Below are 15,195 nucleotides of genomic sequence, written 5' to 3'. Positions count from 1 at the left end.
GGTAGATGATGGCAGAAAAAGACCTGTACGGTCCATCCAGTCTGCCCAACAAGATAAACTCATATGTGCTACTTTATGTGTATACCTGACCTTGATTTGTTTCTGCCATTTTCAGGGCACAGACCGTAGAAGTCTGCCCAGCACTAGCCCCGCCTCCCACCACCAGCTCTGCCACCCAATCTCCGCTAAGCTTCTGAGGATCCATTCCTTCCAAACAGGATTCCTTTATGTTAATCCTACGCATTTTTTAATTCCATTACCGTTTTCATCTCCACCAAGAGGTCATTCCAAGTGTCCACCACTCTCTCCGTGAAAAAATACTTCCTGACATTTTTCTTGAGTCTGCCCCCCCTTCAATCTCATTTCATGTCCTCTCGTTCTACCGCCTTCCCATCTCCGGAAAAGGTTCGTTTGCAGATTAATACCTTTCAAATATTTGAACGTCTGTATCATATCACCCCTGTTTCTCCTTTCCTCCAGGGTTTGGGAACCACTGCACTAAGCAATGAATGTATTTAAAGAATAGCACTAAGTGCTCTGCTAGCACATTTGTGTGCATGTGTGTATTCACAAGCATAAGTGTTAGTATTTTATAAATGTAATTGCTCTGTTATAAAATGGGAGGAGAATTGCCTCTCTGTGGGCAGTGACCCCTATTTTACAGAGAATGTCGAGAACCGAATTGAATACAAGACAGGACTGTAAGATCCAAATCAATCCAAATTATACTTTAGCCCTCAAATTAGTGTGTGAGCACATCCAGAAACAATATTTTCATTTATTTATATCTTTTTATTTTTTTATATCTTTTTATTTTAATTAGTCAAATATTCAGGAAGGAAAAAGTCTCAGAGGACCCTGTGGATCATCCAATACGGTCCAGGTACAGTCATTAAGAAGGAGTGAGAAATAGACCAGGCTAACCCGAGACAAACCAGGAAACTTCAGTTGTTTGTAGATACTTTATTGGTATCTACATTTGACTGAAGTTTCCTCGTTTGTCTCGGGTTAGCCTGGTCTATTTCTCACTCCTTTTTGATTACTGTTGTTTTGTCGTGGGATCTCGACATTCCGCCCGGCCTCAGCGGACTCTCATTGAACCAGGTACAGTCATTGGCATAAAAAAAAAACCTTCCCAAATGCAATTTTCAAAACCAAAATTGCCCATTCAACTTTCACCAATAACATGAAAAGAAGCCCTGAACTTGGCTCAAACGTTTCAATGGGTTGTTTTACTCCAAGGATGGTTAGAAGCTTTTAACTCCCAAGACCAATCGGAGTGAACAGCCTGCAGCTATATTAAACACGTGCAAGGGCTGAGCTAAATTCCCTGAGGCAGCGGTATGAAATAGTCGAACTGCAAAACTGTGGCCATCACTAATTCTACAATCTTACGCTCCTAATTGTACACTTAGCGTGCGAAGCTGCACCTGCAAGTTATAAACTAGTGCCAGTGGATCTTAATCGGTAAAGTAGCTGCTAATTTACATTAGCAATCAGTAATTGACTGTAATTGCTGTTAATTATCACTAACTGGAACTAATTTGCAGATAAACACCAGAGAGGGAAACCAAAGTACAGTCACATAGCAGCAAAGCACAAAAGCACAAAAGCACAAGGAGCCTTCACAATACAGGACGTCAACTCAAATTTTATCGGACAGACTCAACACGGTCCACGTTTCGGCAAACCAGCCTACGTCAGGGGTCTTGAAAACAGTGTCCAATGTCCACTCTGCCGGTTGCCGGTCGAGCACCGATGCAGAATCCAGCTGTATTTGTGATTGTGTTTGGCGTCTGTTAGCGTCTTTAGATTGAGCAGGGTCTCACTGCAATTGTATCCATTTTGTGGGCATTGTGCATTGTTTTCAAGACCCCTGATGCAGGCTGCTTTGCCAAAACTGTCACATTTGAGTTGATGTCTCCTATCTTAAAGGCTCCTTGTGCTTTTGATCTTCATTATTTTGCAGTTGCACACCTAACTACCCTTAATCGATATCAGTGGTGTAGCCAAGGGTGGGCCTGGGTGGGCAGAGGCCCACCCAGTAGCAGCACACCTATGATGTAGCTGGTAGGGATCCCCAAGCCCCACCAGCCGAAAACGTCCAAGAACTGTCCCTCCTGCATACCTTGTAAATAGCAGATCTTCATCTGCAGCGAGTAGCGACTGATACATACTACTCACACCGGCCCCACAGCCTCTCCTCTGTCGTATTCCCACCTATGTGGAAACAGGAAGTTGCATCGGAGGGAAGGCTGTGGGGCCAACATGAGCTGTGTGTGTATTAGTTGCTGCTCGCTGCCGGTGAAAATCTGCTATTTAAAAGGTATGCGGGAGAGGGGGGATGTTTGAGAGACTATATGGCATGCAGGCAAGAGAGTGAGAGACCAAATCACTTGTGGGACAGGGCGGAGTTTTTCTGCCCACCCATCTTGGGCCCAGGCCCACCCAAAATTGGGTGTCTGGCTACACCCCTGATTGATATTCTACAAATTGTGGGCACAAAATCTAAACTACAGAACTGCAAGGAGGGTCAGAGACGCGCCTGGCCCTTACATGCATGGATTACAGAATATTAGCAGTTACCAGCATTTACAGCAGACTTTCAGCTGGCATTCGTACTCGCACCTAAAGTTAGGTACAGAACTGTGGGCTATACTACTTTATTATTGCAATTCAGCGTGCATTTGCCAATATAGAATTCGTACTTAGGAGCCAGATTGCTGTGCGCTAACTTTAGGTGACCTGAAGAGAATTATCCCCAGCGCAGATTCTGAGGAATGGTGGCACTTGTACTACACGGTGTGTCTCTAATGGTATGCAGTAATGGTAAGGGGGTTTGTGGCACTCCTGTGGTACAGAAGTTTCTCTGATGATCTACAATGTGTCCTGGGGGTGTCTGAGGCCCTCCAGTGGTACATTTTTAGGCTCATTTTTGAAAGAGAAGGACATGCATCTTTGGACGTCCTTCTCCCAGGGATGTCCAAATCGGTATAATCGAAACCCGATTTAGGACGTCTCCAACTGCACTCCATCGCAAGGCCGGCCAAAGTTCAAGGGGGCGTGTCGGAAACGTAGCGAAGGCGGGACTTGGGCATGCCCCATAATAAAAAAAAACAAGGACGTCCCTGACGAACACTTGGACGCAGAGGCGTAGCCAGACAACAGATTTTGGGTGGGCCTAGGCAAGAAGTGGGTGGGCACCAAGTGTTCCCCCCCCCCACCACCACCACCAAAAAAATATTTCAGATGACGGGAAAATGTTTCTTTCTGCCTTGGCAGTCTGCAGCAGGGATGCGCTGAAAACTGAGCATGCGCAGGTGCCAGTATCGTGGAGAATAGCATTTTCATTACCATCAGGGGGAAGTCTTCAGCTGGTGGAACTTGGGATCCCCACCAGCCATCCCCACCAGCCACCACTAAATGTGTGCTACTGTTGGGTGGGCCTGAGCCCTAAGTGGGTGGGCCCTGGCCCACCCAGGCCCACCTGTGGCTATGCCACTGCTTGGACGTTTCACCCGGACCTGTTTTTCTTATGACTAAGGCACAAAAAGGTGCACAAAATGACCAGATGACCACCGGAGAGAATCAGGGATGACCTCCCGTTACTCCCCCAGTGGTCACTAACCCCCTCCCACCCTTAAAAAACATCTTTAAAAATATGTCGTGCCAGCCTCAGATGTCATACTCAGGTCCATGACAGTGCATGCAGGTCCCTGGAGCAGTTTTAGTGGGTACCGCAGTGCACTTCAGACAGGCAGACCCAGGCCCATACCCTCCCTACCTGTTACAGCGAGCTCTCCAAAACCCACCACAAACCCCACTGTACCCATATATAGGTGCCCCCTTCACCCGTAAGGGCAATGGTAGTGGTGTACAGTTGTGGGTAGTGGGGTTTGGGGGGCTCAGCACACAAGGTAAGGGAGTTATGTTTCTGGGAGCATTTTATGAAGTCCACTTCAGTGCCCCCTAGGGTGCCCAATTGCTGTAATGGCATGTCAAGGGGACCAGTGCACTACAAATGCTGGCTCCTCCCACAACCAAATGGCTTGCATTTGGACATTTTTGACATGGACGTCTTTGGTTTTGAAAATCGCCAAAAGTCAGAAACGTCCATGTCTAGGGATGACCAAATCCAGGGTTGTCCTAATTTAAGGATTTGGACGTCTCTGATGGTTTTTTCGAAACGAAAGATGAACGTCCATCTTGTTTTGAAAATACGGGTTTTCCCATCCCTGGATTGGGACGTTTTGCAAGGACGTCCAAATCGCAACTTGGACGTTTCTTTTGAAAACGCCCCTCTTTGTGTCTCTGATGGTGTACAGTGTGTTCTAGTGGCGCTCCTGTGGTACATACCGCGTCCCTGTTGGTTTTCTGGTAGAAAGCTTCTGCAAACACTGCCATGACAAAGAGGTTGATGAGGAACGAGACAAAGAGCGCAATGCTGGACTCAATCATAAAGTACAGGTTTGCTTCCCTTACTTCCTGCTTCTTAGATCGCTCCACAACGCGGGACTGCAGGGAGAACAGAGGAAAGATTCAGTTTACAGAAATAAATTGCCTGACCACATTCTGTGATCGCTAGTGTCCTTTGGATGCAGCCGTGAAGAACCCAGCAGAGATCCTGGACACAACCTGCAAGATATTTCATTTCAAATGGATTAGGCAGGAATTCACTGTATCATTTTAATTCTCAGCCAGAAGCACCAGCAAAATACAGAACATGGAGGGGATGCAAACAGCAGACAAGTACAATGCAGAGAGCGAAAACAGCAGAGAAGACCCCAGCAAACTGCAGAGGGTGGAGGGGCTGAAAATACCAGAGGAAACTCCAGCAAAATGCAGAGTCCTTAGTCTGTTATTGAGATGGACATGGGGGAAGCCATTATTTGCTCCGGGATTGGTAGCATGGAATAATGGGCAGTGGTGTTCCTAGGGGGACTGACACCCAGGACTGATTGCGGATGCGCCCCGCCCCCCGGGTGCAGCGCGCCCCCTCCAGCGAAAGGACACCCCCCAGCGAAAGAACCCCCCCCCGGGTGCATGCCGCTGGGGGGGGGGGTGCCGCACACCTGTCCGCTTCATTCGTTTCCATGTTCCTTCTGCCCCGGAACAGGAAGTAACCTGTTCCGGGGCAGAGGAAGCACAGAACGAACGTAACGGACAGGCGCGTGACATCCCCCCCCCCCAGCGGCATGCACCCGGGGCGGACCGCCCCCACCGCCCCCCCTTGGTATGCCACTGATACTGGGCTATATGAACCATTGGTCTGAGCCAGTATGGCTATTCTTATGTTCTTATGTACTTCAGTTTCACCAGTGGGTACAGGCCAGGGAGTGCAGCTCCCTCTTCACTTTGCTGAACTAGCCAGGAAATTGTACTTGTAGAGTCAGCCTCCTTCCCAGGGATGGTGGCTGTTGACCTGAGCAGCAGGATCTAATCCAGGAATCAGATCTGTGTCCTGCACAGCCCTTCAAAGTACTCTGCACTTCCCTGTTGAGGACATACGGTTAGCTCGAGAGATTTCACCTTACCTTCACCAGAGATGAGTGCAGGAAGATGTTGTGGGGCATGATAATGGCTCCAATGATACCCACAGCTTGCAGGAGCTCTGGAGAACCGCAGTTATCACAGTAGGGAAAGAACATACCCTTCAGCACCTCCTTCTGGTCAGGTTTCACCATCACATACTGCAAACAAAACGGAAATCCTGATTCAGAATGTCTTTCCTTCATGAACCTCCAGGATGTGTCTGAATGAACTGTCTTAAGTATATACTGGTATAACTGGAACTGTCTTTGGAGAAGAATTATTCCCAGTCTACTCTGCCTCTGGCAAAACATTACTTCCTACCTTCAAGCTCTTGTATCTCTATGGAGTAAAACAAGCCTCCCCCCTCCCTTTCACTACCAGATCCAGATAAAGCCTATTACAAGAACATATCTCAGTCAGCACTGAACCATCAAGCACAGCATCTCATTTACTCCTGGAGAGAATGAGCTCCCCCCGCCCAGCAGGTGTGCGTTTCCAGGAGGCAAATAGCAGTAAGATGGAGAACAGTTTGGGCACGCCATGCTGTGTCATGATTCTGAGGGAGAGTCCAGGAGAAGGAGACCACGGAACAGCTGTGATCTGGAGGAGTTTCCCTTCCAGCTCTCAGCCGCAGGGAAGCCAGTTTGTATTGCAAGACTGTCAGAGACATGGGGAGAACCCCCTCCCCCTTCTCCATGGCTGTACAGGTATCAACTCCCCAACAGTCCTCTATGGAAGACGCATACAACAAATGAGTTAAGAAGTGGGTCATCTTGTGTCATTACCTCATAGCCAAAGGTCAAAGCCATGATGGTGATGAGGAGACCAAAGAAGGCTTCCAGTTTCCGAAGACCTATAGTGAGAACGAGAGGGAAGGAACAGGCAATACATTACTCAACTTGTTTTCATTCTGAAAAGGCTGAGCTGACTTTCTCCATTTATTTCTCAAAAATGGAGAGTTTTATCCCGTTGAAACTCCTTGTTAACCACTTGCATGTTATGTTATGAAAGGGCTGAAGACCCCTTTAATTGAACGATAGGCTGTGACCTCAAGATGGCCTCCATCATGTTCGATTTAAGTGAACAAGACTGTCTGAAGCCAAGTTATTCTTCCATCCCAAAATCCAAAGGTGTATGAAAGCCAATTTAGCTCCCTTCAGTTTCCTGTAAGAGCATAACATGCTAGGACGCTCTCAGAGGTTTCCTAAAAGTATCTATTATTGAACTCTGTCAATTATATAATGTTCAACTATTAAAGAACTTTCAATACAATCTAATGTATTGCAATCAAAGCAGCGGCGTGAGTAGATGACAGTGAGGAGGATAGTATGAAAGTGGTAGGATGGGGGTACATGGAGGCGGGTAAGAGTGGTGAGGATGGAGGAAAAGTGAGGAAGGTGTGAGGGGGTATGGTGAGGCAGATGAAAGTGGGGGGATGGGGAAGGGTTAGGAAGGTGTAAGGGTGAAGGTGGGGATAGATGAGGTATGTGACTGGGGAAGGAAGGGTGATAAAGGTGTGACGGTGAGGGTGGGGGTATGGTGAGGTATGTGACAGTGAAGAGGATGGGGCTATGGTGAGGTAGATGTGAAGATGCAGGATAGTACAGAAGGGGTAGTTCAAGGTAGATATGGGTAAAGTCCCAAGCAGAGCAGAAACTCCCCTAACCCTTACCTCATCTACTCAGTATAACATCACTTATGCTTTGTCCTTCTCATGCTGAAGCACTTTCATATGTTTCATGTGGTCATTGTCCTAACCGTGCCATAATGTGCCCCATTCCCTCCAGTATGGAGGATTACATAGACTCACTCACCATATTTATCGAGGAATAGAAACACTAATGTATCGACAATAGTGATGAGAACCCCTCCCCAGAGAGGAATCCTGCAAGAGAGAGAGGAACAGAAGACATCACTTTATCTGCCTTCCAAGACCCTCACTCACCAACCAGGGGCATATGATAAAAGAAAGTCCTGGAACAGCAGGGCCGGGGCAAGAGGATTGGGAATGCAAGGTGAATCTTCAGTCCTACACCCCCTCAATTAATTTTCAGATCCACTCCACCTTCATGATAAATAAACTCTACAGTCATGACCACCTTACAACAATTGTATAAACACACATCATTGGACACCATGCTTTTAAATAAGAAATTTTGTTATACAGGTTTTACACTGATGGATCTTTCAGTTTGACTGGCTGTCGGGATCTATGATGTTGGTTTGACAGCAGCTGCCCTTTGCTGCCCTTCAGAAGCCGCTGCCCTAGGTGACCACCTAGTCTTGCCTAATGATCTGGCCAACCCCGTAGAAGAATCCAATTCTGATTGTGGCGAGGGTTGTACTGAAGACGTCTATGGACACAAGTGAGTCCTTCTAACCCATGTTGGCCATTATTCAGAAATTGTGCTGGTGTTCTGTGGGTTTTTCCGGAGATTAGGTGTTTTCTCCCTCCCCCCCCCCCCCCCCCACTCCACCCTTTTATGGAACAATTCTCAGATACTAAAAATGAAACCCAAGAAAGTAAATATACTGGATATTCTAACAAAACGCAGAATGTTTGAGAGAAAAGTACTTGAGCTTGGAGCACGCTCGTAATATGTTATCAACAAAACCATGTGGAGGAAACATAGAGGGGCATAATCGAATGGGGACGACTATCTCTAAGGGCGCCCATCTCTAAGGACGTCCCGGCGAAGGGGTGGGGAAACCGCTATTATCGAAACTAGATGGGCGTCCATCTTTCATTTCGATAATACAGTCAGGGACGCCCAAATCTCAACATTTAGGTTGACCTTACAGATGGTCGACCTAAATGTTGAGATTTGGGCAAACTTAAAGATGGTCGTCCCCGGTTTTCGGCCATAATGGAAACCGAGGACGCCCATCTCAAAAATGACCAAATCCAAGCCATTTGGTCATGGGAGGAGCCAGCATTCATAGTGCACTGGTCCCCCTGAAATGCCAGGACACCAACCGGGCACCCTAGGGGGCACTGCAGTGGACTTCACAAATTGCTCCCAGGTGCATAGCTCCCTTACCTTGGGTGCTGAGCCCCCAACCTCCCCCCCCAAAAAAAAACCCACTCCCCACAACTGTACACCACTACCATAGCCCTAAGGAGTGAAGGGGGCACCTACATGTGGGTACAGTGGGTTTCGGGTGAGTTTTGAAGGGCTCACATTTACGAGCACTAGTGTAACAGGTGGGGGGGGATGGGCCTGGGTCCGCCTGCCTGAAGTGCACTACACCCACTAAAACTCCTCCAGGGACCTGCATACTGCTGTCATGGAGCTGGGTATGATATTTGAGGCTGGCAAAAAATATTTTTTAATTTTTTTTTTGGGTGGGAGGGGGTTGGTGACCACTGGGGGAGTAAGGGGAGGTCATCCCCCAATTCCTTCCTGTGATCATCTGGTCAGTTTGGGCACCTTATGGAGGCTTGGTCGTGAAATAAAGTGGACCAAGTAAAGTCGACCAAATGCTCGTCAGGGACGCCCTTCTTTTTTCCATTATCGTCCAAGGACCCCCATCTCTTAAGCACGCCTCAGTCCCGCCTTCGCTATGCCTCCGACACCCCCCATGAACTTTGGTCATCCCCGTGACGGACTGCAGTTGAGGACGCCCAAAATCGGCTTTCAATTATGTTGATTTGGGCGACGCTGAGAGAAGGACGCCCATCTCCCGATTTGTGTCGGAAGATGGGCGCCCTTCTCTTTCGAAAATGCCCCTGATAATGTTTTCAATGTTAACAGAGTTAAACAAATATGTCTCTGGCACACTAGAACCAATCTTGTGGTTTCAGGGTATTGCTACTGAGTATGGATGAATGGATGCGAGTGTTTTGAGCCTCACTGTCCTAGAATGTAGATGGATTGAGGGGTGAGCGATGGCCTCTGTCCACTGGTGTCTTTCAGAAAACTGTATTCAGACTCCAGGCATGCTTAGAACTGGGGGTGACCAGCGTTAAGCTGCTTATGGTAAACTTTCTATACTGTTAATTCTGGTAAGCAGATCTAAGCGGTGTATGATTCAAAATTAAAAAGGTTCATGACATGGGATTCATGGTAATAGTAAAGAAATGGGTCGTCTATAAAGCCTCAATTGTAGGTAATAAAGGCTCGTTATGTATGTGAGGGGGGAGATGATTCCAGGTTTTTGGTGAAAGAAAAAAGGAAGCTGAATGACAGGTGGAGTCATATTGTGTCATTTTAGGACCCGGGAGAGCTAAACAGTTTGAATCTAGAGAACGGACGGAGCGCAATAGTGTGTATGGAATCGTAAGAACAGATAGATACAAGGCTTTGCCCAAATGCTAAGCTTTGTGTGTCAAAAGGAGTATATTGAATAGGATTGGGTAATGAACAGAAAGCCAACATAGATGAGAATGAAGGGGTATAATGTGATTCGAATTCTTAGCCCTGGCAGTCATGTTCCGAAGAGTTTGAAGGCATTTAGTCCAAGAAATAGGCAAAAACCAGCATAATCAACATTACAATAGTCCAGGCCAGGGGTAAAGAATGCGTGACAAGGTATGTGTAGGGCAGAGGAGTCTAGATTATTGTGCAAAACACAATGAGTATGTAGAATTGTGAAACCAGATTTAACCACTTCAGAAATTTGTCTTCTAAATGCAAGTTCAGAGGCAAACCAGACACCAAGATAATTAAGAGAGGAAACCGGGGATATAGGAAGGTCAAAAAGATAGAGATTGATGTTTGACTGAAAAAGTGAATCAGTAAACACAAAGAACATAAGCGTTGCCATACTGGGACAGACCGAAGATCCATCAAGCCCAGTATCCTGTTTCTAACAGTGGCCAATTCAGGTCACAAGTACCTGGCAAGATCCGAGAACAGTAAAACAGAACACAATTACAGAGCATATTCAAAAAATGAGACAAAGCCAACATGGATTTAGTGAAGGGAAATCTTGCCTCACCAATCTATTACATTTCATTGAAGGGGTGAACAAACATGTGGATAAAGGTGAGCCGGTTGATATTGTGTATCTGGATTTTCAGAAGGCGTTTGACAAAGTACCTCATGAAAGACTCCAGAGGAAATTGGAGAGTCATGGGATAGGAGGTAGTACTCTATTGTGGATTAAAAACTGGTTAAAAGATAGAAAACAGAGTGGGGTTAAATGGTCAGTATTCTCAATGGAGAAGGGTAGTTAGTGGGGTTCCCCAGGGGTCTGTGCTGGGACTGCTGCTTTTTAACATATTTATAAATGATCTTAGAGATGGGAGTAACTAGTGAGGTAATTAAATTTGCTGACGACACAAAGTTATTCAAAGTTGCTAAATTGCAAGAGGATTGTGAAAAATTACAAGAGGACCTTATGAGACATTTAATGTGAGCAAGTGCAAAGTGATGCATGTGGGAAAGAGGAACCCAAATTATAGCTACGTAAGGCAAAGTTCCACATTAGGAGTCACTGACCAGAAAAGGGATCTAGGTGTCATCTTTGATGATGCATTGAAACCCTCTGCTCAGTGTGTGGCGGTGGCTAAGAAAGCAAATAGAATGTTAGGTATTATTAGGAAAGGAGTGGAAAACAAAAATGAGGACGTTATAATGCCTTTGTATCACTCCATGGTACGACTGCACCTCAAATATTGTGTTCAATTCTGGTCACCGCATCTCAAAGAAGATTTATTGGAGTGTGACAATTGGGCAGACTGGATGGACTGTTCAGGTCTTTATCTGCCATCATTTACTATGTTACTATATTATGTTACAGAGAAGGGAGACAAAAATCATAAAGGGAATGGGACGACTTCCCTATGAGGAAAGGCTAAAGCGGCTAGGGCTCTTCAGCTTGGAGAAAAGGCAGCTGTGGGGAGATATGATAGAGGTCTATAAAATAATGAGTGGAGTGGAATGGGTAGATGTGAATCGCTTGTTTACTCTTTTCAAAAATACTAGGACTAGGGGGCATGACATGAAGCTAGAAAGTAGTAAATTTAAAATGAATCGGAGAAAATATTTTTTCACTCAACATGTGATTAAACTCTGAAATTCATTGCCAGGGAATGTGGTAAAAGCAGTTAGCTTAGTGGGGTTTAAAAAAGATGTGGATAGCTTCCTTAAAGAAAAGTCAATAAGCCATTATTAAAATGGACTTGGGGAAATCCACTGCTTATTTCTAGGATAAGCAGCATAAAATGTATTGTACCGCTTTGGTACTTGTGACCTGGATTGGCCACTGTTGGAAACAGGATACTGGGCTTGATGGACCTTCGGTCTGTCCCAGTATGGCAATACTTAAGGATGTAGATTTTTTTTTTTTTTGCGCTTTCCCACTCATGGGCAGGCTCAATGCGGCTTACATGGGGCAATGGAGGGTTAAGTGACTTGCCCAGAGTCACAAGGAGTCAAAAGGAAGTGCCTGTGCCTGAAGTGGGAATCGAACTCAGTTCCTCAGGACCAAAGTCCACCACCCTAACCACTAGGCTACTCTTCCACTGTTGCTACTATTTGAGATTCTACATGGAATGTTGCTATTCCACTAGCAACATTCCATGTAGAAGTCGGCAGATCACCAATGTGGCCACGCAGGCTTCTGCGAGCCTGACGTCCTGCACGTACGTGCAGGACGTCAGACTCACAGAAACAGAAGCCTGTGCAGCCTTCTACATGGAATGTTGCTAGTGGAAGAGCAACATTCTATGTAGAATCTCCAATAGTAGCAACATTCCATGTAGAATCTCCAATAGTATCTATTTTATTTTTGTTACATTTGTACCCCGCGCTTTCCCACTCATGGCAGGCTCAATGCGGCTTACATGGGGCAATGGAGGGTTAAGTGACTTGCCCTGAGTCACAAGGAGCTGCCTGTGCCTGAAGTGGGAATCAAACTCAGTTCCTCAGGACCAAAGTCCACCACCCTAACCACTAGGCCACTCCTCCACTCATCTATTAAGCCCGGTATCAGTGTTATATTTAATGGAGGGGGTTCTTCATAAACAATCTCTCTTATTACCCAACTCCAAATCTTTCTTATCACTATTCTTACGTGAGTCTCAAGGGATACTGAGTAATGGATCTGTCAGATAACCATGTCACCACCATTCAGGCTATATGTATGAGCCAGGCATTATTCTTATGGTGGGCATGTATTGCTCATTGATCCATGCTTTTAATATTTAAACTTTCACCAATTATTTTAATCTCAAATACTTTATCTTATAATAAAAGTCCACTTAGCTTAACTTATCTGAATCTTCCATTCTTTATTCTTTTTTATATATCTTTTTCTTATGTGAAATGAGTTCGGAGACATTCAATAAACCGCCATGAATTCATGGATATTTTTCCAGCTCACGTAGAGAAGATGTACCTTGATACAGCAGTTTGTGCGAAACATGAGTTCATGTCGGTTTATTGAATGTCTCCGAACTCAATTCACATAAGAAAAAGATATATAAAAAAGAATAAAGAATGGAAGATTCAGATAACTTAAGCTAAGTGGACTTTTATTATAAGATAAAATATTTGAGATTAAAATAATTGGTGAAAGTTTAAATATTAAAAGCATGGATCAATGAGGAATACATGCCCACCATAAGAATAGTGCAATCAATGGTGCTCAGTCACCTAGATTACTGCAACGCACTCTACGCTGGCTGCAAAGAGCAAATAATCAAGAAACTTCAGACAGCCGAGAACACCGCAGCCAGACTCATATTCGGAAAAACAAAATATGAAAGTGCTAAACCCCTACGAGAAAACTTGCACTGGCTCCCACTTAAAGAACGCATCACGTTCAAGATATGTTCCCTAGTTCATAAAATCATCCACGGAGACGCCCCAGCCTACATGTCAGACCTGATAGACTTACCGACCAGGAATGCCAAAAGATCATCCCGCACATTCCTTAATCTTCACTTCCCTAACTGTAAAGGTCTAAAATACAAACTAATGCATGCGTCAACCTTTTCCTACTTGAGCACACAATTCTGGAATGCGCTGCTGCGTAACTTGAAAACGATCTATGAACTAACTAACTTCCGCAAACTTTTGAAGACTCATCTCTTTGACAAGGCATATCACAAAGATCAACAAACGTAACTGTACATATCTCCTCCTACTTTTTTTTTTTTTTTAGTTTAAAGTAATTTTATTGATAACTCAAAGTTAAGCAACACAACACACAACATACTCAATATTGCCAACTTACAAACAATAAGATACAATGCATGAACCATACAGCTTATAAACCGCCCATTCCCCCCCCCACCCCACCCCACCCCACCCCTCCCCTTCCCAACCCCTCCATCCCAACCCCTGTACCACTCAATTACCAAAATCTCAGGAACCTTCCTGTTGCTATCCGTATTAATTCAAGGAAGTACAACAGTACCAATAATCCAGAACTGTTTGGCAGCTCTGTACTCTAGGAAAAGCAGCTTACTACGGGGCAGAGAGTGTTGGATTATTTGTAGTAAATAATTAGCAGATTTTAGTACACACAGCTTCAGCTTTAGAAATGTTAATTTCTTTCTTCATCTCTCTCTCATTCACCCCTGAATAATTCACTGCTGAGTCACTTTAAAGTTGAAGTAACAAAACATCTGTTTACTCACAGTTTGTAGTTAGATTATAATCAGACAGGCTTATATATACATATTACTATACATTTGTATTATCAGCTCCTTCCATGTGCTTAGATGGTAATGGATGCTCACACCACCATAGATCCTCTCAGGTTAGGAGAGATCATGAGCTCCATGTGCTCCATGTGCTGCATGTGCTTCATCTGCCCCCCACAGGAAGTTGCATAGCTGTGTGACCTCTCTAAGTAATTCACATCAGAGGTCACAGAGTAATCACAGAGAAATAATAGGTGACAGGCAATGCATGTAAAAATACAATTACATTCCAACAAACCCCTTCTCATGCATAACTGTCATGCAATTATTTATTCATACAAAGTCCAAGCTTTATACGCAGATTCACAAAATGTTCTCTGGGTAACGGTTTGGTCATGATGTCAGCTGTCATCTCACTGGTGTGACAATAGTGTAGACTGATGACCCCTTCTTTCGCCAACTCTCGCACGTTGTGGTATTTCGTTGCGATGTGCTTGGTGCGTGACTGAACCTTGTCATTCTGTGACAGTCGGATGCAGCTCTGATTATCTTCCATTATCTGGATTGGTCTCTTTTCAGCTATACCAAAATCCAGCAAAAGTTTTTCAATCCACATCAGTTCTCTGCACGCTTCCGATACGGCCACATATTCAGCTTCTGTAGAAGACAAACTCACAATACTTTGTTTATGACTGGCCCATGAAATTTGTACATTTCCATACATAAACACATATCCACTTGTGGATTTATAATCAGAATGATCCCCTGCCCAATCTGAATCACAGTAACATATTAGTTTTGGATTACTATTGGCTGAAATCTTTAATTTACAATCAATGGTACCCTTTAAATACCTTACCATCCTTTTAACTGCAGTCCAATCTGATTTGGTAGGTGAGCTGACCCTTCTGCTCAAAATTCCTACTGCATTTGCTATATCAGCCCTGTATGTGGTAGCTAGATATAAAAGCTTACCTATGGCTGATCTATATTGGATGTTATCTGGTAAAGGTTCTCTTACTGTTTCATCCTTCAGAAAATCAGTGATCATGGGAGTGCTTACAACT

The 15,195-nt window shown here is 44.9% G+C and overlaps 1 protein-coding gene across 1 annotated transcript in view; it reads right to left on the bottom strand.

The window, feature by feature from the left end:
- Window positions 1-15,195, bottom strand: part of LOC115474056 (natural resistance-associated macrophage protein 1-like) — a 69,934-nt gene that overhangs the window by 19,476 nt on the left and 35,263 nt on the right. The window contains exons 6-9 of the mRNA XM_030209353.1: window positions 7,347-7,417; window positions 6,318-6,385; window positions 5,535-5,690; window positions 4,357-4,515 (exon numbers count right to left, since the gene is read on the bottom strand). Of these exons, the coding sequence (XP_030065213.1) occupies window positions 4,357-4,515; window positions 5,535-5,690; window positions 6,318-6,385; window positions 7,347-7,417 (454 nt within the window). The remainder of the gene's footprint in view (window positions 1-4,356; window positions 4,516-5,534; window positions 5,691-6,317; window positions 6,386-7,346; window positions 7,418-15,195) is intronic.

This window comes from Microcaecilia unicolor, chromosome 7 (assembly GCF_901765095.1).
Source record: "Microcaecilia unicolor chromosome 7, aMicUni1.1, whole genome shotgun sequence".
NCBI classification, from domain to species: domain Eukaryota; kingdom Metazoa; phylum Chordata; class Amphibia; order Gymnophiona; family Siphonopidae; genus Microcaecilia; species Microcaecilia unicolor.
This window is presented reverse-complemented; position numbering and strand designations above follow the sequence as displayed.